Source organism: Phycodurus eques, chromosome 6 (assembly GCF_024500275.1).
Source record: "Phycodurus eques isolate BA_2022a chromosome 6, UOR_Pequ_1.1, whole genome shotgun sequence".
Classification (NCBI taxonomy): domain Eukaryota; kingdom Metazoa; phylum Chordata; class Actinopteri; order Syngnathiformes; family Syngnathidae; genus Phycodurus; species Phycodurus eques.
The window spans coordinates 9,618,808-9,643,637 of NC_084530.1; the positions used below are offsets into that span (position 1 = coordinate 9,618,808).

A 24,830-nucleotide genomic window follows, 5' to 3' on the forward strand; every position below is an offset into this window, starting at 1 on the left:
AAACGGACTCACATTCAAAATCCAGCATCAACATATATGCATTTGTGACTTGTTGTCAAGCTAAGTCAGTGTTTTGTTGGTTTTATGTTTTACAGTGGTTAACTTCTTTTTATTTGTATTGTTATTTTTTAAAATTTAATTTTATAAAGTAACACGATATAGAAATGTAATAGACATATTATATAAAAGTGTACTTAATTTCCCTGAACAATTAACGTGACCAGTTCTATGATGGCAACAGTTTTTCCCTCCAACTGATTTTTGTTTCCATTATTTTCAACGGAACAACAAATTGGAGGTCGACCAGCTGGAAGGTTGTGTGTTATAGAGCATCCACTGAATGCAAAAACATGTTTGGTTTAATTCAGTACAATAAACAACACTGACCTCACAAGTTACCATCCTTTATGTGCACAGCCATGTCCACTGTTGCTGAAAACTTAAAACGTACCCAACTCTGGCCAAATACATATAGTACATACAGACCTATAAAACTATTTAACATGGCGTTGATTGGCTGGAATCTATCCAGATGTTTGTTTGTGTAAAGCAGGATTCATGTTTGAGGGTCCAAGGAGTTGGTCCGCTTGCTTTCACAGTTCCTCCCTGACGTTCCTGCGCACAGCCCCTTGCATGCTGATCCCTGGTATCACTTTACTGGACTCTCCTCAATGTTCAGCTTTACACAGCTGCCTGGAGGTCGTTAGGGCTGTACTGCTAACAGCATTTAACTGTAATCCTGTGTTTATTTTTTTGTGTTCAGGTTCTCATTCCTTGAAGCTACCGTCTTAGTTGAAGGAGAACTGTGTGTAACTTGGAGGTCGTTAGGGCTGTACTGCTAACAGCATTTAACTGTAATCCTGTGTTTATTTTTTTGTGTTCAGGTTCTCATTCCTTGAAGCTACCGTCTTAGTTGAAGGAGAACTGTGTGTAACTTTAATTCAAAGAAACCATTGTGTGTATGTATGAAAATTGGCTTGTATACACATTCACATGACATACCCTATATATGTGTACCGCCCACTATGTTTGTCAAGTTTGTTTGTACAAATGTCATCAAAAGGCTTTTGCCTCTCACTGTGGTCACATATACAACACTTGGCTTTGAAACTTTAAAACTCCACCTGTTCTACTTAAGACAGGTGTGTGCTTATAGAAACTAACTTTAGCTCATGTAGAATAGCCTATGAATATTTTCACACTCTCACAATAAAAGCCTCTTCCGACAACCCAAATGAATTCATTACTCAAAACACCTTAGCTGCATAATTACCTATTTTTAACACTTAAAAGACAAAGAAAAATGTATCTGTCCAATCGATCAAGAGTTGAAATATAAATATGCCTTTTTATTAATATATTTGAAACTTGACTAGTTGTTATGACCGCCTTGAAAACAGACATAAACACGGTTAGTTCTAAGATGACAGCTGCTCCTTTGTCGTAACCAAAGCATATTTTTCATTTATAAGGGTACAGTACAGTACAGTACTTTATTGTAAAATAAAAGCCACATATTTGTCAGACCTTTGACTCTGGCTGGTGTGAAGTAAACCCCGTGTTGGGCAAAGGGTAATTCTTCACGGCCGCAGCTGGCAAGTATGACGTGTTGACTCCTGAGGAAACATCTGTGGAAACAATTTTAAATGTTATGCTTCATATGTCTGCCTTCAGTATGACATGCTATCCGGTTAACATAAAAAAATCTGTACAATGGTGAGAACTCCACAAAATAAAGAGACTCTTCTTTATTAGTATCCCCAAACTTTCGAATATTTGAACACAGCATTGTTACCGCCAATATTATTATCATCAATTTTTTTTTTAAATCAATGTTGCTTTTATGTTGGTCTTGCCAGCCTCAGTGATTATACACTATCATACATGTGATGAGTAATGGAAAGAGACTGAACCATATTTTAAATTCTAGACGCGTCAATGCCCTGCATCTATTTATAATTGCGTGTTACATCACTCTGTCATCTACATATTGCCCACATGTGAATACCTGTACTCTTGACTTCAGTGCAAACAGACCCAGTTGTTGTAGACCATCTTACTGAATAACTTACCTTGACCTGCAGCATTATAGCTCACTGAGTCCCCTCCATTGAGAGCACCATCAGAGGACCTTCTGAGCGTGTAGTGAGCAGCTCCGGCTGATATCACTGCCGAGCTGGAACAATCAAACACATGGCTCATTTTAGCTGTCTTCGGCCTGCCCAGCGCCCTCTTATCTTATGACAGAGCTCATATTCATGGAAACACCAAGACAGCTGTATGTAGTAGCAAATAAATGGAAATATTTGGAAAGAGAAAGAGATACATCTGTTCTGAACAGACCGATATGGTGCTAGAATAAATAAAAATTCACAAAAGGAAGTGTTAAAATCATGTTTCTTTGACAATCACTGACAAGGTAGCTCGCAGGAAGTCACTGGCTCTGCTTGTTGACAACAGTATACGTTTATGTATCATAAGCTGCTTTAAAAAGTCCAGTGATTTGAAAACTCACCCTTCGTTATTGTATGACATTATGTTCTGCAAGTGTAGTTTTCCCTTTACGTGCTGGTCCCAGTCCTAAAAATACACAAACAAGTCGACACTCATGAACTCTTAACATCTTGTGTATAAGGGTCATTTTCATATAATTTGATCAATAATGGTAAAGACATGGCCCACTGACTTTCCTTTTGAAAGTCACTGAATTTTAGTGCTATAAGTATTTGAATTATTCACAGTTGTTAAAAATCAAAAGGTCATAATAGTTTCTAAGAACATAAATATTCAAAAGTAATATTGTTCAAACTTTTAATCCCAAAATGTCTTTACCGTTAGGCGTCCAAAATGAAGTTTCATGATTTGCAAGATGTTTTCTGAATAGGAACGTTTACATTTTTGCATATAGAGCAGTGATTCCCAACCACTGTGGTGCCATGAGCGAGCTTCAAGTGTGCCGTGGTAAATTATTACATTTTACTTAACTGCTCAAAAAATTATTAATTTACAAGAAATAATGTAACTTTGTTCTTCTATTTATGTCAGTGAGGCATAGTGACAGACAGAACAAATAAATGCTCTTCTATTAGATGGCAGGAATTACATACAGTAATTACTGTGTAGCTACTCTTTGGGACATTTTTGACATTCACAGAGTTTGAAAGGTAACACATGTAAATTGTGCAACTCACACGATTTTTATGAAGCTGTTATGCAGTTTACTATTATGCACTTTGCCTTTTATTAGGGATGTCCCGGTCACATTTCTTTGCACACAAGTCTGAGTCTTCGATTTTAAGTATCGGCCGATCCCTATTCCCGATCCGATACATATAACTACCAAAACTCAATTTTTACTATTTAAAATAACAACCAAAAAAGAAATTAGTAACAAGTAAAATAATAATATAAAAATATAAATAAAAACTATATATTTTTAGAAAATACAAATAATTTTGGTAATCCCAACTGACATAAATCAGGAAGATTTTAGTGTGATTTTGTCAGTCAGGAGGTGAAATTAATGTGTCTCCTGTGCGCGCCTAGACCTCTTAGAGGCAGTGTGGTGCACTGCCTGCATGGAGCTACGCGGGCAGTAAAAAGAATAGACGAGAACGTCGCAATAAAAAATTAATTTAACACGTTCTTCACAGATTAGGAAGAACGCATGCCTGTGAATATTGGTATATTACCTGTCTGTGCGTGTTACTATGGAGTTTGTGTATAAATATTCGTTATTTGAAGGTAAATCCCACCCGTGATCTAATGCTAATTCTAGCTAGCCCACCAATGGGGGTTTCCATTGACTGTTAGCATTGCGCTGGGGATTTCTAAAGCGATCATGTGTCTCTTGCAATTAAATATACGATGTGTGTAATTATTTTCGTTGTGAGTTGAGTTAAACAGTAAACTACACCTGGGCATTAAACAATTTAAAGCAAGCCCGGGGAGGGCAGAGACTGTATGTTGGAATAATATAGGACATGTATGAGGGCAGCAGAACAGTGGTAAGGTGTGCCAGAGGAGTTTAAGGTGGAGGTTGGACTGCATCAGGGATCAGCCCTGAGCCCCTTCCTGTTTGCAGTGGTGATGGATTGGTTGACAGATGAGGATAGAGTGGAATCCCCATGGACCATGATGTTTACAGATGACATTGTGATCTGCAGTGAAAGCAGCGAGCAGGTGGAGGAATAGTTAAAAAGATAGAGGCATGCACTGGAAAGGAGAGTAATGAAGATTAGCCGAAGTAAGACAGAATATATCTGCATGAATGAGAGGGATGGAGGGGAAGAGTGAGGCTACAGGGAAGAAGATAGTAAGGGTGGAGGACATTAAATACTTGGAGTCAATAGTCCAGAGCAATGGTGAGTGTGGTCAGGAAGTGAAGAAACGAGTCCAAGCAGGTTGGAACGGGTGGAGGAAGGTGTCAAGTGTGTTATGTGACAGAAGAGTCTCTGCTAGAATGAAGGGCAAAGTTTATGACAGTGGTGAGGCCAGCCATGATGTATGGATTAGAGACAGTGGCACTGAAGAGACAACAGGAAGCAGAGCTGGAGGGGGCGGAAATGAAGATGTTGAGGTTCTCTCTGGGAGTGACCAGGTTGGGTAAAATTAGAAATGAGCTCATCAGAGGGACGGCCAAGGTTAAATGTTTTGGAGACAAAGTTAGAGAGAGCAGACTTCAATGGTTTGGACACGTCCAGAGGCAAGATAGCGAGTATATTGGTTGAAGGATGATGAGGATGGAGCTGCCAGGCAAGACAGCTAGAAGAAGACCAAAGAGAAGGTTGATGGATGTTGTGAGGGAAGACATGAGGGCAGTTGGTGTTCAAGGAGGATGTAGGAGATAGACTTACATGTAAAAGGATGACACTAATGGGACAAGCCAAAAGGAAAAGAAGAAGTGACGCACACACACATACAGGCACACACAGAGTCTGGGGCTGTGTCCAAAATTACTCACTAACCACTATATAGTGCATTATGTAGTGGTATCCGAATGCTGAGCGATCAAATTCAGTGCCCAATATAGTGCACTCAGAATTTCCTACTTGGCATAGCAAAAAGTAGTGAACAACCGATGGTCACTCCTTGAGTCGTGATATACCATCATGCATTGCGTCTTCAGAGAAGAAAAAGTAGAAGAATGGCGTACTAGATGCGTCACAGACAAGGGTAGAGATTTTTTTGTATAATGCTAAGTCACTTTTCAACAAAGAAAAAAACAGGGTATGTACAGTTTTTGTTTACAAAAGACTCTCATTTGAAAAATATTTCGCAATATATATATATATATATATATATATATATATATATATATATACACACACACACACACACACACACCCACGCACACACACAGACCCTTTCCAAAAAATTTTAATATCATGGAAGAGTTTATTTATTTCCATAATTCCATTAAAAAAGTTAAACTTTCATATATTATTGATTCAGGGCCCACAATTTTAACAATTAAGTATTTATTTTTTTCCTTTTTACATAATTTGGGCTTCTAGCTCCTAAACCCCACGAAATCAGGAATGAAAACAATTTGAATACTGTGAAGAAATCAGCCCAACTTTTGCAGGCCATAAATGTTTTAAACTGAGTGTCACACACTAATCATCAACTAAATTCAAAGCACCTGCACAGGTTCCCCCAGGAGCCATTAAATTGTTTCAGTTTGGTTCAAATGTCTCAGTTGGGTTCAATATGAGGAAGACTACAGACTTGACAACTGGCCAGAAGACCATCGTTGATACCCTCCAAAGGATGGGTAACCCAAAAAAAAAAAAAGTTCATTGTGAAGTTACGCTGGCTGTGTCCAAGCATATAAATGGAAAGTCTGGTGGAAGGACAAAATGTGTCAGGAGAAGATGCACCAGCAAAAGAGATGACTGTGGGCTTCAGTGGATTATCAAACAGAGAAGATTCAAGAATCTAGCAGAGATCCAGAAAGAGTGGAATGACGCGGGAGTCACAGCTTCAAAAAACCACCACATTCAGACGCATCCGGGAGATGGGCTCCAACTGTCGGGTTCCTCCGTTCAAGCCACTTCTGAGCCTGAGCCAACGTAGCCAGCATTTCAACTGTTACAAGGAGAAGAAGGACTGGACTGTTGGCCAGTGGTCCAACGTCCTTTTTTCCGATGAAAGTAAAGTGTGCCTTTCATTCGGGAATCAAGGTCCAAGGGTTTGGAGGAAGACTGGTGAAGAACAGAAACCAAGCTGCTTGAGGTCCAGTGTAAAATATCCACAGTCAGTCATGATTCGGGGTGCAATGTCTAGTGCAGGTATTGGTAAAATCTGCTTTCTTAAATCCAAGATCACCACAACAGTCTACCAGAATGTTTTAGAAGACTTCACGTTTCATTCTGCTGAGGATCTGTATGGAGATGCAGATTCATTTTTGGTGTTTCTTCACAGCTCTCACAATGTTTCTGTCATCAACTGCTGTTGATACCCTTGGCCGATCCGTTCGATGTCTGTTGCTCAATCCACCAGTAGTTTCTTTCTTTTTCAGGACATTCCAAATTGTTGTATTGGCTATGCCCGATGTTTGTGCAATAGCTCTGATCAATTTTCCCTCTTCTCTCAGTTTCAAAATGGTTCGCTTTTCTCCCATAGACAGCTATCTGGTCTTCATGTTTGGATAAAAGCAAATGCAGTTTTCACAGGTGAAACCCAAAGCCAAAAACAAGCAGTATCTAATGTTTAAGCAATCACGCTAAAAGGCAACACCTGAGCAACTAGAAACAGTCTCAGTCACATGTTCCAATACTTTTGCTCACTTGAAAAGTGGGTGGCTTCAAACAAAAGGTGCTCTGTCCTGTTTAACACATCTAGATGTAAATACCATGAAATACAATCTTTTGATCTGAAGCCCAAATGTCTTCAGTATACAACAAAAACAAAGGAATCGACCTTGCCATTCCAATACTTTTGGAGGGGACTGTATATATGTGTCTTGCTCTAGTCGCTGATGTACTGTACATAAAATAAAAAAGTGTGACACATTGAATTCATTGATTTACTTTTTTTTTTTTTTTTTTTTTAAATTGCTTTTTGACTCACCTTGAGGTTGTAGACTTTCTTGTCACAGATGCTGCACTGGTGTGGCAGTTGAGTGGGTGTGACAGCGTGGTAGTCGTTTACTTGGTAAGGCTGAAGTGTCCTGCTACCTGAACACAGGGTTTCCTCATTTCCATGTAGGGGTTGGTAAATCCCAAAGCCCTGTATGGCGTCAGTGACAAAAGATGAACCCCCACTCTTGGGCTTGAATTTTTGGTCAGAAGTGGGCTCCTCTGGATTATACAGTTCATTTCTGGACCGCACTGCCTGCCCAGCTGCTGTCCAAACAGTGGCAACATCAGAGGCCGGCGGGGCATTCACAGTGTAACTCACGTTAGTTGGACCGTTCCATTGCTCTGTCTGTCCAGTACAATTATATAGATTCATGTTCTGATCACCAACATTGAATCCAGCTTTTTGGCTGGAGATATCTTGGCCATAGAAGTCTTGTTTGAAGCCAACATTGTTCAGTTGTTTTGCTTGAGCGCTGACAATGGAATAATGTCCATCAGCACCTGTGGCTGATGCTGCAGATGTTCCCAAGTTGTACTTGAGACGCCTGTCGATATCAGATGGGTACGTAGGAGCAGACTTTTTACCAAACTCCAAACCCTGTTGGCCTACTGTGTTCCCTCCACCATGATGGTTTGGCGTCATATTCCCTGGGTTCTGTTTGAATCCTCCTGACCCCAAGGCCGAATTTGAAGTCGGAAAACCAAGCACCCCTGTGGCGAAGCCAGCTTGGGGGTTCAGCAGTTGATTGAAGAGGGGCTGGGCCATGGCAACATTGGAAAGAACCTGATTGAGAACAGTGGCTGCGGTGGCGGTATTACTGCCCTGAGCCAGCTTAAGGCGATGGAGGGTGAGCTGGGCCTGTAGCTGAGCGAGCTGAAGGCTGGCCGGAGTCAGGAGGAGCTGCTGGTTCTGCTGCTGGACCCCCACTTGCAAACTGCCAGACAGCTGGCCCCCCACCTTAGGGCCCTTCTTGTCTGCACTGTCCACTGGCAACGCACTGAAGGCAGAGAAAATAAAATTGGAGTTATTATACATTAATCGAAATCAAATTCTGATAATAAATTAAGTATTTTCAATATCTGAATGATAAGCAGGACCAATACATCAAGTGTTGAAGGAAATATGATAGGAATCGGTTACCTCCATGTATTGACCACAACATTCGGTCTACCTCCACAATATAAATATAAATATTCTGCCTTTACAAAGATAGTAATCCTTAGATTTGACTGACACTGTCAGAGAGATGGGCAAATTGACAAAATATTGGTTTTAAGACCACTTCTAGACCACTGCCAACTACATAACATAGATTGTTAAATTAACATCTCTGTCAATTAAAATCGAGTTGATTTTTCTCAATGCTTGTGCTCGACTTTATTAGATTCTGTAGATGTACCCATTGTTGTGAACAGTAAGTGGATTAAAACAATTAAAACAAAAAAAACATGTTTATGGCACAATGTATTATAATGAAACACCTGGCTTCAGGAAGCTTATTTGATTTTTTTCTATACCACTTATCCTGTTCACGTCATCTTATGGTGAGCTGAAGCCTATCCCAGTTGACTTCGGGCGAAAGGCAGACAACACCCTGGACTGGTCGCCAGTCAGTTGCCGGGCACACTTAAAGACTGACAACCATTCACTCTCACGCTGTCACTGAGTGGAAACTGATCCCGTGCTGCCTGTCCCGAAGTCAGGTAAATTTACCACGACACCACCAGTGACAATAAAATAAGAGTTGCATGAAATAAATCAGTTCAATAAACTGTTGTTCTTTTTTTTTTTTTTTTAAATCAGGCAAAGGAAATTTTTCATGATTTTTTTTTATGCCATATAGAATTCCTGTATGGAACATTAGCGCCGAACAACTCATGGCGCTGCGAACGAAGCACTTCGAAATAAGTCGTCTACGATTGCCATGACCCACTTTGACTGGTTTTTCATTTCGTTTTCTGACAAATGCTCTTGCATACTGTCCAAACTTTGTCGACTCAACTATTCATCACATCATCTGTTAAGTTGTAGACAACACTTTCTTGAACCCACTCTTACCCACCCTACGAAAGGGTTTTGGACCAATAAGATTAGTTAAAAAAAAATAAAAATAAAAAAACTCCACCATCATCGCTTTCATAAATCAAATTTTACTTATAGAAATGGTTACTCTGGAATTATGGCTACACTGTAACTATTGTAAACGCCCTCTCATTAAAGCACAAGTAACATTGTCCAGTTTAGCGCTACATGAAGTCTTTTAGATATCTAAAATATCACATGATTCGCATAGAATTATGACAACTGGTTTCACTTTGGACAAGAGCCAATTATCAGTCACAGAATGGACTATAAACACGTGTATATGAACATGCATGCTGATGGAGAGAGATACCCTTACACCACCCGTCTATGACTTCGAAGCTATAAATACTAGACTTGCCCTGTTCCATCACAACAGAGTGTCCTTAATAGACCAGTGTATACCCTTGGTGAGCTGGAACACTGAAAAAGTCACTTTACAACAATTTATTGATGATGAAGTCAAGAAATAATGACGATATCAACTAAAATATAACGGTGCAATGTATGAAAGCTCTGCATGAGTACAATAGTACAATACGGCTGAAGGAACCATAAGTCAAGATTTACAATAAAATAAGAATGGAGTTTACAAGTATGTTTGGCAATGTGAGGAGACTCACCTCGGCCTCCCTCTCTGCGCTCATCTCTGTGTCAAGTTAAGGGTTACTACTAAGTAAAAGCTAAGTTTGTTTTCAATAGTTTTCAATTTACATGATTTCGAATGGAAAAAAATGTTTTGTACAAACTAATTGGAGGTTCACCAGTGTCCTGGAACGCACATGGTTCATTTTCATTTTTTACTAGTCTATTATATTTACCGCTATGTTTAGAAGAAAACTATATCATATTTATGATGAAGTTTTATCTTACCAGCTATTTAAAATAGTCACACGTACGAAATATGACCAGCAGTCATGTCAGAAAAGAGTCTCGACACCAGAAAACCGGCTTGTGTAGCAACAAGATTATGAATGAAGAATGATTCAATGAAAATATTTTTTTCCCCCCAGACAAGCCATTTAGAATGTGAGTCATACAATAACACACATCACAAACAAAGCCAGGCACGTTAAACCCAGACCATTTCTATTTTGCCTTTTTTTTTTCTTCAAAGCGGTCCAATGTTAATTAAGCTTTTTCCCATCAAGCATAATATCCTGTATGACGTGTACTTGGAACATTTTGCGCAAAATTCAATTAAATTCATAGTGAAGTGGTTGATATGATTTATAATTATAGTGTATGGAATCTAATAGTAATAATAATAAACCGAACACTTATAAGCTTAAAGTTTGCATGAATGTTCAAAATCACCCAAAGATTCCAATTTCACATTGCATTTTGTTCCATGTATATAACTATATATTTAGAAATCTCATTTCTTTTAGTGAATTTACTTAAAAACACAGTTTGGTCACCCGATAAAACCAAACATCTCTAATTAATAACTGCCACAATTTAAAATATCTAAAAGGTCAATATTTAATGCACACATTCATTCTCTTTTAGCATATTTAAGTATCAGGACATGTGTGAGAGCACTTCCTTCCCTCCTTTCAGAATCTTCAGGACCCTAACAGACAGCTGGTAATCACAACAAAATAACACATGCACCTAATCAGTCCACACCGCCTCACTGGGGGAAGTAACAAATTAGAGATAGAATTCCAGTCCAAACCCAGAAAAGCCTTCCAGTGAGCCCAAGGAGACATGCTCCAAACACACCTCAACATCCACACACAGTGTAGATTCACAGACAGCTACATGTCACGTCTGGCTAAGGCGCTCTAACGTAACACGGCAGACAACACTTAAATCCGACACACTTGTACCTACAAGTCTATGGAATGAACAGACAAACCTTTAAGAGGTGCAGCCAGGTTCCAAATTAAAGCTGTAACATAAGGTGGCACTCTGCCTTTCTGCCCAGAGTCGACCTCTGCTCATAAGCTGAAACTGACGCATGACACGACCCTGCGATAAGACATATACACCAACATCACCGCAAGTGCTCTGCAGCCTACGCGGGTGACGTGGCGAGCCTCCGTTACTAACCACCAGACAAGCAATGGGGACCCATGTGACGAAAAGTCACAAGTGGTCCCCCATGTGTGTGTGTGTGTGTGTGTGTGTGTGGGGACGGGGGCTTGACCGACACACATTGTGACCAAAGTATTTTCAGAGGAGGGCCTGGGCGTCATTCTGTGCCAGCGGTATGAGCTGCTGTTGGCCTGCATGGAGCTTGAGGCACACTGCATACAACTTTTGCGAAAGCTAAATTATTCTATTCTAATAGAGTGTACCCTTACTATCTTGTCGTTCACCTATTGTGGATTCAGTGCATCACAGATTTTTTTCCCCCCATATTTATATAAGGCATTCTTCTCCATATTATGGGATTTGGAGTGTTTTTTGGGGGGCGGGTTTTGTGGTAAAATGAATCTTTCCTAGCCTAAAACTTTTTTTTTTTTTTAAAAAAAAAAAAAAAAAAAAAAAAGAAAAAAATCATGAAAATACATATTACAAGGAAAAACATTTACACAGTGTACAGTACTACTGTGCATTTGCTGTATGTTTCAGATTTTAAAAGGTGTTATGGAAAGAGTACGTAGAAAGTGTTTACAAGAGTATGGTGGCGGTTAATATGAGTGTGAGAAAGATTAATAAGAGTATGGGGAGGTTCGTGCAGCTTTAAAATGTGTATACATAATCCCCCAAAATATGTGTTCACTACTTCGCGAACTAAATCTATTGCAGGGCTGCTCTGGAACCTAACACCCACAATAAACAAGGGATTACTGTATTTAATTGCGTGCCAATGTATGAGGTTGAATTTTAATACAGAGTAATACAACAGTGTTGAAATAATTACTTCAATTTGAAATGTTTATATTCAATGTTTTTTTTTTTTTTCGTTCAACACTACTGTATTTCCACTGAGACGTGGTTCTGATATTTTGCCACCCTACTGACAATACAGGATTACTCGCACCTCCCAGTATAACCCAGGAGATTTTTAATAGCTACTGAAGATGTGTGTAGGCACAGACAGACAAATTCTCCAGTACTTAAAAAAAGCATACAGTATAAAATGAAAGATTAGAAAAAAGAAGTGTGAGATCAACATTAACTCCATCCTCAAAAAGGCCCAGCAGAGGATGAACTTCCTGCGGCTTCTGAGGAAGCACGGCCTGACACAGGAGCTCTTGAGGCAGTTCTACACAGCGGTCATCGAATCAGTCCTGTGTTTTTCCATCACAGTCTGGTTTGGTGCTGCCACAGAAAAGGACAAATAAACTGCTGAAAAAATTGTCGGTTCCCCTCTACCCACCCTTGAGGACTTGCATGCTGCCAGAACTAAGACAAGAGTATGCAAAATCCTCTTAGACCTTCCACATCCAAGTCACCACCTCTTCCAGCTCCTTCCCTCAGGTAGGCGCTATCAAAAACGCAAACTAGAACGAGCAGGCATTTCAACAACTTCTTCCCTCTTGCCATTAACTTATGAAACTGTCAACTTACAATTCCATTGTAACATGCTGCCAATTTTGTCTTGAGATTGAGACATCTCTGTCGGGTCAATTATAAATACATTACTCGTGCTCTCACTGTAGTAGTCTCGCCAACTCGGCACTTTTTGCATATCTGTTGTTGACCAATACTGGCCATTCATGTGCTTGAGTAGCATCTGCACCATTTGCACAATCGACATTGTCCCAGATTATCGCACTACTAGTCACTTTAAATTACATAAACTCACTGCACCAGACTATTGTTCTATTAGTCATTTCAAACTGCTCTAATTGCTAGAGGACTCTGCATTTTTTTGCACAATTGTCGAAAAAAATAAAATAAATAAATCAATAAATTGTACCGGCATTACCGTTACCACTACTGGTAACCTTTTATTGGTCAGTGACTGTGTTTTTCATTTCTTTATGTCTCAAAAGTATTTTCTGTCAATTGACTCTCTGTTGTCGTACTAGAGCGGCTCTAACTACTGAGACAAATTCCTTGTCTTTTTTTTTTTTTTTTTTTTTTTTTTACATATTTGGCAAATAAAGATGATTCTGATTCTGACATGCAACATGACAAACAAAAATAAAAATAATGTATCCGATTGACTGTACTGTAAATGTGAGGGTGTGGGGATCAATATCGAATTTTGATAAGTTGATTAAAAATCCTAAACCTGAACCCGTTTGATTTTTGATTAAGTATTAATTATCAAAATTAGGTATGGTTAGCTGGTTAGCACATCTACCTCCCAGTTCTGAGGACCCGGGTTCAAATCCGGCCTCGCCTGTGTGGAGTTTGCAGACGGACGGTGGTGACGGAAAATGGAGGTTCCATCCAATGGCAATTCTTCAATTATTTATCAACAATATACAACGTGTCCCCGAAAACACTCCCTAATCTCATGAAGTTATAATATCCAAACCAATTTAAATATACAGTATTAATAAAGGTGGACTCCATAGACTCCCTATCAACGATATATTTTGGTTTTTCACTCTTACGGCCCTTAATACCGTATATAATAAACCGTATGGCTACTTCTTCTTTGAGAGATGAACCATTGCTGGTCAAAGTTACCTGAATGTGCTAATCAAATGGATGTTTCCACAACTAGCAGCTGCTGGTGGTGACTACCTTTTTCAGCAAGATGGTGCACTGTCACACTGGCATCTCGCTGTCAGGAGATTTCTCAGCGCTAAAGTGCTAATAATATGAATAGTGAATGTAACGTGACAGATACTGTACATCACTTTGCATCACTCAATAAATTCATTCAACTGTTTCTCAAAATTGACACTGAGAACTAAAGGTGGTGGTGAAAAGTGTGTTTTGGTATCACATCAAATAATATATTATTTGTTTAGGGATTGCATTTTGATTAAATATGTTACAATAATGTGGTTTTCAACATAAAAACAAAAAGTATCGACAGTTCAGGAGAAAAGATTAAACTTTTGTTAAATTTATGGTAGTCTTACAATGTTTCTTGTTATACTTCTTTACCAAGCCACTAGATGGTGCCACATTTTGTCATAATTGATGATGGGAGCGTGTGCCAACCCAATTGAGGGCACTGTCCTCATAAAATAATCAGCAGTTTTGACTTTTGCAATTGTTTGATTATTACTGTGTAAACTGATTATGACCATGCTCACTGAATTGACTTTTATATGTTAGAATTAGTGGCGAGGTGGCTAGCACATTTGCCTGGGTGGGGTTTCTCTGGGTACTGGGTTCTCCGGTTTCCTCCCACATCCCAAAAACATGCGTGGTAGGTTCATTGAAGACTCTAAATTGCCCGTAGGTATGTATGTGAGTGTGCCCTGCAATTGGCTGGCGACCACGCGTACCCCGCCTCTTGCCCAGAGACAGCTGATATAGGCTCCAGCACGCCCTAGTGAGGGTAAGTGGTACAGAAAATGGATGAATGGATGTTACAATGATCTAAAATAAAGAAATTTGCCCCAATTTTGCCTAACTTGCATATCTTTTTAGATCAGTCTCATGAAGAGTGGGCCAAAGGCATACTTCACTGTACAGTTCTTGTTTTGTGACCGTCTAGATTACAATAAAGGCTTGTGACAGACATGCAAAGAAAAAAAAAACCGAGCACGAAGCCATTCATCCCTGGCACAATACTGGCAGTTAAATCAAGGCACAGTATACACATATCGATTTCGATTTCCGTTTGGCTGCGGGGGGGGGGGGGGGGGGTAGGCGCAGTGGCCCCTAACACTGTGCCTGGACCCAACTGTTTTAGAGACATCTGACAATCAGGCTTTTGCTAATCTTGATTGCGAGGATGGGGCAGAGGGGTGGGAGAGTTTGTCGGTATGCGTGTACTCCAGTAAATGTTGCATGGGGTGTGGTATGAGTGATGCAGAGCAGGGTCAGCTACCCTAGCCCCACATTTGGCATAGACGCATACACTGAGGGAGAGAAGGGTGGTCCTGATTTCTAGTACCCTTTCAATGAGTGAGGCCCCAGAGGCCGTCTCTCTACAGTGTAAACTGCAACCTGATTTTAAATGTGTAAAACATGTTGCCAAAAATCTAATCTCCTAAAAAAAAAGCCCGCAAATTATTTGCTTAGGTATTTACAACGTAACTTGCATGTATACAATCGGATCGTCAGGTGTCCAGAACTTTGAAGTCACCCATTTCACTGCTTTGCTTGGTACTCGTTTTAGCATGTTTTGCATGTCATGCAATAGCACAATCTAACACTCCCATTGCTTAACTATCTGAAGGAGGCATATTGCGCTGAGTGCATTGGAGGTCAGCCAAAAATGACCTACAAACAAAGAGAAGGGAGAAAATCTCATTTCTAAAATAAATAAATAAATTAGCCATACTTAAAAGTAAAGTGAATGTAGGGATTACATGTCATGACATTTGCTGTGTTTGTCAATGTTGACAACAACTGAAAACAGTGCAATATGCACACTGGCACTTTGTACAGAAACACTGTGTGAATGAGCACACATTCCTTATCCACTTTGAATACCCTCTGGTGAATAATGCAACTAAAATTGATAACTCACTAGTATTATGAGGAATACTGTAAGCCCTTGAGATATTGTACATATAGCAATGTACAGAATAGTCATAAATAAGACACTTGACATTATCAACAAACAAACAAAAACAAGAAAACAAAACAAAGCAAAAGAGTGGAGCAATGGTAAAGTAATAATGCCCAATGGATCAGCAGCAAACAGGCATAAGTTTGGACAAAGACAGTCATTTTAGTAGCTGCAAGGGAGTTGCAGGGGCATTATATCTGACAAGTAAGTGATTTCTAAGAAATCATTTTTTTTTTTCATTTTTTATAATCATACATTTATTTTATTATATTTATTATATTAAAAAAAATGTAGATAATAAATGTATTTATTTAATTTTTTTAAATAAATGAGAATATGGTTGGGATAAAGTAGCAGCAGCAGTGTTAAGGACTGTGCTATGGTCCACCATGACATACTCACACATGAACGCTTAACACGTCCTCTGTGTTTACAGATAACCTTTTTAAGCATTTGGGGTGCTGTTTGTAAAGCGACTCATGCTGAAAATAACAGCAACATTTTGTTGTTGTTACGATGTGTAAAAGAAAATGGGGTGAATTTTTGAGAGTCACTTTTTTGTTGCAAATTTACAACATTTAACAACTTAGAGATATATTAAATAGGTGGAGTCAAATATACAATTTTACACCTAGATGTTAAATGTTAGATCTATATGCTAAAAGTAAATCCAAGTGTTAGATCTAAATGTTAAACCTAAAATATGAATCGAGATATAAACGATGAATCCAATATAAATGTTAAATATAAATATAAACGTTGAATCTAGATTTAGATTTACGTGCAACATCTAATACTGGGATTTAACCATTTACTATATCTCTAAGTTGACAAATACTGTTGCAAATTTGCAAATAAAAAGTCACTCTCCAAAATTTCCACGACTTTTTGAACATCTTTTGAAGCTAAATGTGACAAAATTAGCTGTTATTTTCAGCATGAGCGTCTTTATAAATGGGACCCCGTGGTCTCTTTCAGAATCTACTGCTTACTTTCAAATATTTGCATTTTGAATCTCTAGAACACTGTTGTCAATGAAAGATTACAAAAAAGAAACACATTTTGCATCTGTTTGTAGTTTTAAAAAATGCCTCTTAGTGCATGTTAAACTTGAAGTCTTAAGACATACTGTACAACGTTACATGAAACTGCTTCCAAAGACGTTCTCCAACTCTCGCGCATACACTGCACGATCGCTGAAGGTTATGTTGTTTCGGCCGTTAGGATGATGAGACGCCCGGGTCGCTGAGAAACATGCTAGCCTAAGGAAACCTTCTGCCTTGACAGCTGCCGTCCAAATGTGAAACCTAAAGAGCATTCCAACAAATACATCCCCTCGCCGTACAAGTGCAGTTAGTTTTAGTCGTCTGCTGACACTGTTCCCACTCGAGCACATCAGAGTGCCACCTGCCTGATGGATTTGCCGAAGAAATTAAATATCAGGGCCACTTGCCAAACCTGCTTCTGATCAATGAAATTCTGTAAAGGCACCCTCAGTGTACACTGAGTTTTTTTCCGATAGCTTATCAACACTTGCCCTCTTTTCAGAGCTATCAGGTTTTCTGTGGTTAGTTCTGTGTCGAAAGTGATGACAAGGGGTAAGAAAAACAGCCCAAATTACCACCAATCTGCTGAGTGTCAAACGGGGTGTTGAGAGCAAGGGGAGGGAGTCTCCAATCATGCTGATTGGACTTGGGACAAAATGACATCACTCCAATCTCAGATTTGATCCGTCAGATTTTTGTGCATCCATTTTTCTTTGTTTTAAAACCCCGAGTCAGACCTGGTAGAGTATTTAATTATTTGACAGGTAATGATTTCCAAATTGCAGTAGCGGAATAGCTCGGAGGTGTGCATTCAAGCTAAGACTGGGAGGCAAAGTAATGTGAGGAGCGGGGGAGGAGTGAGGACGGTTGGCTGTGACAAGTGAGGCTGACCAACCACTTTTCCTGCTACTCTGAAACTGTTATTTATAGCCTGCTGCCTGCCTGCACACACTCCATTTCACCGGCTGTGTTGTCCAGTTAAACCTGAAATTCCGTAGTTCGTGACGTCATCTGGGTCGTTACAACACTTTCTGTGACGGGTGTACGGCTTGCAATAGCGGGCAGACGGAGCACACATCAAGCTGGAGTCTTCCCTGACTGTGGTCAGCAACATCAGAGCTAAACTTGTCCACGAGGTGATGTAGTCATGAATCATATAACCCCTCTCTTACCCCCTCCTTCCATATCTGCACCATCTCATTTTCATTCTTACACACTCCCGTTCTATTCCAGTGCCTTCAAAAGCAAAAGCAACTGTTTAAGGATGGCCTATGATTTTGAAACACTGCTGTTCGGTAAATTAGGAGAAAGAGTTATTGATGATTTCCCTGATGCTGCCACCACCATGCGTCACTGTACATACTGCATGGCGTTCTTATAGTGATGGGCAGTGCTGTGTTCGTGTCAAAAAGGAATTTTTAGAATTACAACCAAGAAGTTCAACATTGGTTTTATTTGGCCATAACAAAATCTCCTAAACGTGGGAAAATGTGTTATGGTCCGATGAAACCAAGGTTGAACTTTAATCGGACGCACTTTATATGGTGGAGACCTACCCCTATTTCCCCTGTCTGTTCTGTCCCCCCGTCTGGTCTCTCAAACTCTTTTCTGTCCTGCTGTATTTCCAATAAACATCGCAATAATAATAACTTTAAAAAAAACCAAAAAAAAACACAGAGTATGGTAGCAGATGTGTGCTGAGCCCCATTTAATAGGAGTCTGAATGGGATTGGTTAATTCTGAACACAGCCACATCCCAGTTATGAGGGGGTGTGCGCACTTCTACAAGCACGTTATTTCTCTCTTTTTTTCTTTAAAAATCTCCCCTCTGGAAAAGAGTTTTAAAAAATATTTTCAGCTGAGTTGTGAAAGTTGTAGGTCACATTACAAGTGCAAAAAGTTTTGAAATCATTTAGCTTGGTGCCAGTTATTCACAAAATGTGGCATTTCAACAGGGGTGTGCAGACTTTTTATATCAACTATATATTGTATTGTACACTACGTGTGTGTGTGTGTGTGTGTGTGTGTGTGTAAAAGTACAGTTCTCAACTTTTTTTGAGCCAAGGCACATATTTGACATTAGAAAAATATCATAGCACACCGTCACCACAATAAGACTTCTTAAAATGCGTGTAAACTGAAATAATTTAGATCTCCTCTATGGTTACTCACATATGTACTTACATATGAAAAATAATCAACTAAATAGGCCCATATGTGAAATATGGGCCTATTTAGTTGAACACAAAGCTATTAGTCTATTATATAAATGGCAACGTGCATACACAGGTTACTTATGCCTTTTGCCATGTAGAGGAAGCGCAATACACGTGTCATTTTCAATTTTTGCTGCAATATTGTATTGCTGACAATGTACTTAAAAAACACGGCACGGAAGTACATTAATCATTGGGGGGGGGGAAAGCAAGGTAGCAGGCACAACAACAGAGCAACTGATTTGCTGCGATTATACTGTAAATCAGAATTATGTCAAATTTGCCCCATTTGTAATTCATTTACCACTCTTCTGTTATATAAAATATGTATTGGAAAGAAGAAAGAAAAAAAATGGGACCTTGCCCATCCTGTTCAACATGCAATGTGGTCACCCTTTGTGATATTTTTAATTAAAGGTACAATGACAAAGTTGATATTGTCATGGGTTAAATGTATATTTTCACATTTTTAAAACATTTTAGAGGAGACAATCTTTATTGTGTGTGATATAAAACCACACACAGTTTTTAAGTTGCATCTCTGAGATAATAAGATTAGAAACTTAAAGCGCTTATACACTTGCCCTTGGCAACTCTCAACTAAATGCTTCGGTGTCTAAGGCTCTGCAGTTTAGAGTCGTATACATGCTTTAAAATGTCTCAACTTGTAGAATAGGAGCTTATTTCCAGTTTTGCTGTGGAGTCTTTTCTAATATCAGTTAAAATCATGACTCACGACATCAGTTAAATTAAGCACTAATGAGTGCGCTTTACCTTCCTGAATTTCTTTAAGCATCCAGACCATTCAGGTCCTCTGGGAAAGGTTTACGTAATTAGTGCTCCTAAGATAGCAACCAATTAAGATTTAGTAGTTTTTAGTTACCACGGTAGCTTAGCTTCAAAGTGTTTTTATTTTTATAATGTGTTTTTTTTCCATAGGAAAATGTATAACTTAAAAATAAATAAATAAAAATACAATGTTTTATATATATTGGAGCTACTCTAACATATCTTGCTGCCGTTTCAATGGAAACTGAAATGCACTTATTGATAAACAGTGCACTTTCGCATGATATGTTGTTAGCGTTATGCCAGCGGACATAACGCTTGTTAGGCAAAATTACTGTATGTGGTTTGGGCAAACTTTCTGGTGTTTCGATAATGAATTGTCTTTTGTTTTATTTGTCAGTTTTACAGAAAACGTCTTCTGGGAGTGACAAGCAAGCATGTTTTTTGGCTCTTATTTGGAGAACTGCGCAAGAGAGAAAGTGAGCTAAGCAACATTTTAAAAATAATGTCCTTTAATAAGTTTAAGCATTAATATGCTTAAACATATTTAAAAGTTGCGGGAGGGGTAAAACTATTTCCAAAAAACATTGTTTCTATCATCGCTCCGTATCGCAGATTTGCAATAAATGGGCGTTCACAGCAGTTTTCTTTCTTTTTCTCATCAGGTGCAGAGAATAAATAAAGAATAAACCCAGACTGAGAAAGCTTGCGTTCTGCAGTTTGGAGCCATTAGAGCCGACCGCTGCAGGCATTGTCGCTGCCCCTCTATCTTCAAACTGATGACTGACTGACAAGCGTGTGTCTGAGGAGATCCAGACACACAAACATGATCCCACTTTAATTCACGTCATTGCAATCCCACGCTACATGCTGGAGACTGAAATAGAAGAGAGTCAGCAAGTAAGCAGTCACAAACAGTAACATTGTCCTAACAATCTCAAACTAAAGAACCGAAGCCTCCACGCGTGTGTGGTGGGACACCTCTTACCTGAGCCGCCAAGACAACTTGAACAACTCAGATTCTGACTTTCAAGCATTTTTCCACGCGCAAGTTACAAACTTGTCAGAGCAATGTAACACTTTACTCAAATACGAAATCACAACTATGGTTTTAGCCTTATAGATAAAATAGCTTACGTGCTCATTAAACTCCCCGTTACGCTGCTACCTAGTCACCTGTAATAAAAGCCAAAGTAAGGAAAATTCCAAGTAATGTGAAAAAAGTACTCTTTAATTCCCAGTACACAATTTCCTGTCACACTCAGAAAAGGTAAAAAAAAAATAACTATTAATTTGCATCTTAGTATCAAAACTTGTCAGAACATCGTTCAATGTAAAGATGTGCAATGACTATTTTAATTACAGTACTAATTGAATTGTTTCTAACATTGTAACTTGACATGAAATCAAGCCATGCAACAAAAACGTGTTGGGAAATAATAACTATAGATTTAGAGCTTGAAGTTAAGGTCATCTGGGCAAAGTGCCGTGTTTTTTTTTTTTGTTTCCTTTTCTTTTTTAATTACATGGGGTCACAAGATTAACAAGTAAATTCTGCATCATAAACCTCTGGGATGTGAAAAGGGTGGTGTTTAAATGTGACAGAGGAACAAACAAAAAGAATGACTCGAAAAATGCAGCTGCGGTGTATCCAAATGCTTAAAAACACCCAGGAGACAAATGACATTAGAGCAGAGCTCTTCTCTCACCACAAGAGCATACAGACACTGGACGCATTAGGGACCAGATTGCATGTTTCATCACAACATATTATGTCATATTGTGCTTGTCCCCCACACTGAAATAAATCGGCTTAAAAAAAATCATTTGCCAATAGAACAGGAAATGTTGATGTTAAGCTTACCCATAACCAGTAATAATCTCAATAACGAGAGGACATACCCTATTACAAATTTTAAGGGGAAAAAAATACTTCAAGATAAACTACCTAGGAAGAAGAAAAATCAAACAAGCAAGTTTTGCCTTGGGCGGCACGGTGGGCGACTGGTTAGCACGTATGCCTCACAGTTCTGGGGACTGGGGTTCGAGTCAAAATCAATGGTCATTAATAGCAAGCAGCAGAGATAATAAGGATTCGGACCTTGCAATATGATACTATTGCAATATTTTTTGCAATGGATAATATCAGGTCAAAAAAATACAGTTTTCCAGTTGAAGCAGAGGATGACTTAAATCTTTTTTTTTTTTTTTTTTTTTATTATTATTATTATTTTTTTTACAGGAGTGGAAAAAAAACTTTATTAGGTTTTATATTGTTAATTATCTGCTCAAAAGTGCTGAATATCCAAAGGTTGTGGGAACTTGATGTTCTTAATGTAGCGATGTTCGATACAGTTTTTTTTTTTTAAAGCCCGATACCAATATGAGTATTCACTTCCAGTCCGCACCGATACAGAGTATCGATACGACTCGTACTTTTGATACATAAAATGTCAATTAACACAATGGTTTATAATTGAGAATATGATTTATATTTCTTTCTGATGCACATGATGATTCCACAATGTGTCAAACCGCTGCAGTATAGCGCCAACTACTGCCGAGGATGACTTACTCGATGTTTTGGTGGCTGGTATCAACAGCCTTCATGAGCAGGCGATATCTTTAAATAAGGCTACGGTAACGGTACTCACCCATCCCTAAAATAAAGTGTTCCATATTATTTATTTGTTTCCCAAGTTATATCATTGTTGATAATTATTGTGAGAAATCATTACTACTTACATAGGTGAATATCATTCATTGCAGTGGTCAACAACAAATTTATTGTCGAAGATGTTTTAGCTACTTTAGGACAATTTTGATGTGCTGAATCCAAATATCACATTAGTGTCACTCGGTCAGGTCAACTGTAGATAATGCTTGAAAGATAGAAGTGCAAATGGAAGAAGTGTACGTTGGAGGCCGAAGGAATGTCCACCGCTTTTATAAGACTTACAGCAAGGACACTCGGTGATCGTTCTCAGCTGTTGACAACTTTGCAAATATCCTGTTCACCTGCTTTGTCTCCAGTGGCAGAGGCCAGTCACATGATCTACACAGTGGATACCTGACATTTTAATTCATTAACATTGGTCTACATCGTGGTGACATTGGCATTTGTGGAGCGCTAAGGTTACTTTAGTTCAATCCCTGCCGCCATCAACAAGTACTGGGAATGCGGCGTGCCTGATCGTTTATACACTGCACACCTTGTGACAATATTCATAATATTCCACACAGAATCTAGCACCTTAACGCACCGTCGTCTGTCCCTGCCTTCAGACAGGTGAAAAACAAACCAGCAACATGATCCAGAGTTAGCCCTTTAACATGTCTAAATGCATCATATGGCCAAAGCAAATCACAGAGCTTTCACTGACCGCCCACAGCCAGACAGAAGTGCGAACAATTTCACTCAATGAAAAATAGCCTCAAGTATCATTGTGGGGCAGCACGTGTAAATTTAAACCCTATGAGCAACTCGTAACTCCAGTCTGCAATGCTTTCATGTGGCATGAGCCGCGAAAACCTAGAAATAAGTATTATGAGTCATGAAACTGAGAGAAAACACAATCAGACCATTATGAAATGCTGTAGTACAGCTGTTGTTTTCTGTCAGGGCTCACAGTGAACACATTCAAATCGACGGATATGCGGCCCACAGTGAATTGTGCACATAGAAGAAAGGGGCGTCGGTGTAGCGTAGCACCACGGCATGGTTAAATAGTGGGGTACGGTATCAACGCACAAACTGCAGCTATCAGTCACCATTGTTTGACAAGTCAATTTCAATTTCGCATGTTTGACTTTTTCATTTGATGTCGATCTCAGTATTATCCTCCGTGTAATATCAACAAAGCTCCTCCAGACCACTGATTGCCAACAACTGGGCTGAGGAACATTGGTTAACCACAGGCGAAACTCTAAAACCTCGCTCAAATCCCAATGTTTTAGCAGCGTCAACCTTGGGCCCCTTGACCACACAATTCTTCCACATAGAAACCACTAATAGAAGCACAGAAACGGCAACGAGAAGCTGCCTTAAAGAGCGGCAAAAATGCAGTTGGTCATAAATTGGTCCAGCTTGCTTCCTATGTGCGACATTCATATCGTCAGTATGCTTAGTCATTTTTTCTCGGTTGATGATGACAAATCAATATGCGCGTGAGATTTAAGAGGAAGGGACTATATGAAGCCAAGCTTTTATTAAGTATTGGCCACAGTGAATCATCACACCCATCAAGTACCTTAACACTTTTAACGAAGTTAGGAGGAGGCTTGACATCAAATTAACCATTTAATCCCACTAAAGCCCACAGCAGATGACTTCTTGGAACGCTTAGTGGCAAGACAAACACACAGCTCTGAAGCTGTTCGAGGAAAGTATCAGAGACCACTTTAACTAATTACATACGCAATTTAGAGGGAGTCACATTTCACTCGCACGTCTTTTATGTTGTGATTACAAATAATTATACGATGATGATTATCACTCCTCACTTGTTTTCGGTTGGCTCGGTGTTCGCTTTCATTTTGGAGTAGCCGGTGTCTTTCTAGACTGAGAGGCAGGTCCTGCTATCTCTGTTATTCAGGACCTAAACATAGCCAGACCTCCACTCATCATGGCAATGGCACGGACCGAATTCAAGCCTTAATTCAATAATCACTAAGAGACTCGCTCTTTTGCTTTATGGAACCGGCTAAGTTGCAGTAAATCCTTCATGTATAACAAACCGTCTGTCGCCGCCTCTGATGTACTTTTTGCATGGGCCCTGCCATTCCAAGATGAGAAGGGACTGCTTCATAGATTGTCACCCTGCAAATTCATTGACTATAATAGTCTGAGTCAGGTTTACATTCCCACATAACCACAAGCATTTCGAAAGTGCCCGACACAGCTAAATTCAAGCTACTCATTGCCTTCATGTATAACACTTTAAGATAGGGTCTTATATTTACTCAACTAAATAGAGGACCAGGACTAGGGCTGTATTCTTGATG

At 39.2% G+C, this 24,830-nt stretch overlaps 1 protein-coding gene across 1 annotated transcript in view; it reads right to left on the reverse strand.

The window, feature by feature from the left end:
* Positions 1-24,830, reverse strand: part of rbm20 (RNA binding motif protein 20) — a 41,162-nt gene that overhangs the window by 9,350 nt on the left and 6,982 nt on the right. The window contains exons 2-5 of the mRNA XM_061680450.1: positions 7,075-8,083; positions 2,516-2,580; positions 2,073-2,176; positions 1,528-1,628 (exon numbers count right to left, since the gene is read on the reverse strand). Of these exons, the coding sequence (XP_061536434.1) occupies positions 1,528-1,628; positions 2,073-2,176; positions 2,516-2,580; positions 7,075-8,083 (1,279 nt within the window). The remainder of the gene's footprint in view (positions 1-1,527; positions 1,629-2,072; positions 2,177-2,515; positions 2,581-7,074; positions 8,084-24,830) is intronic.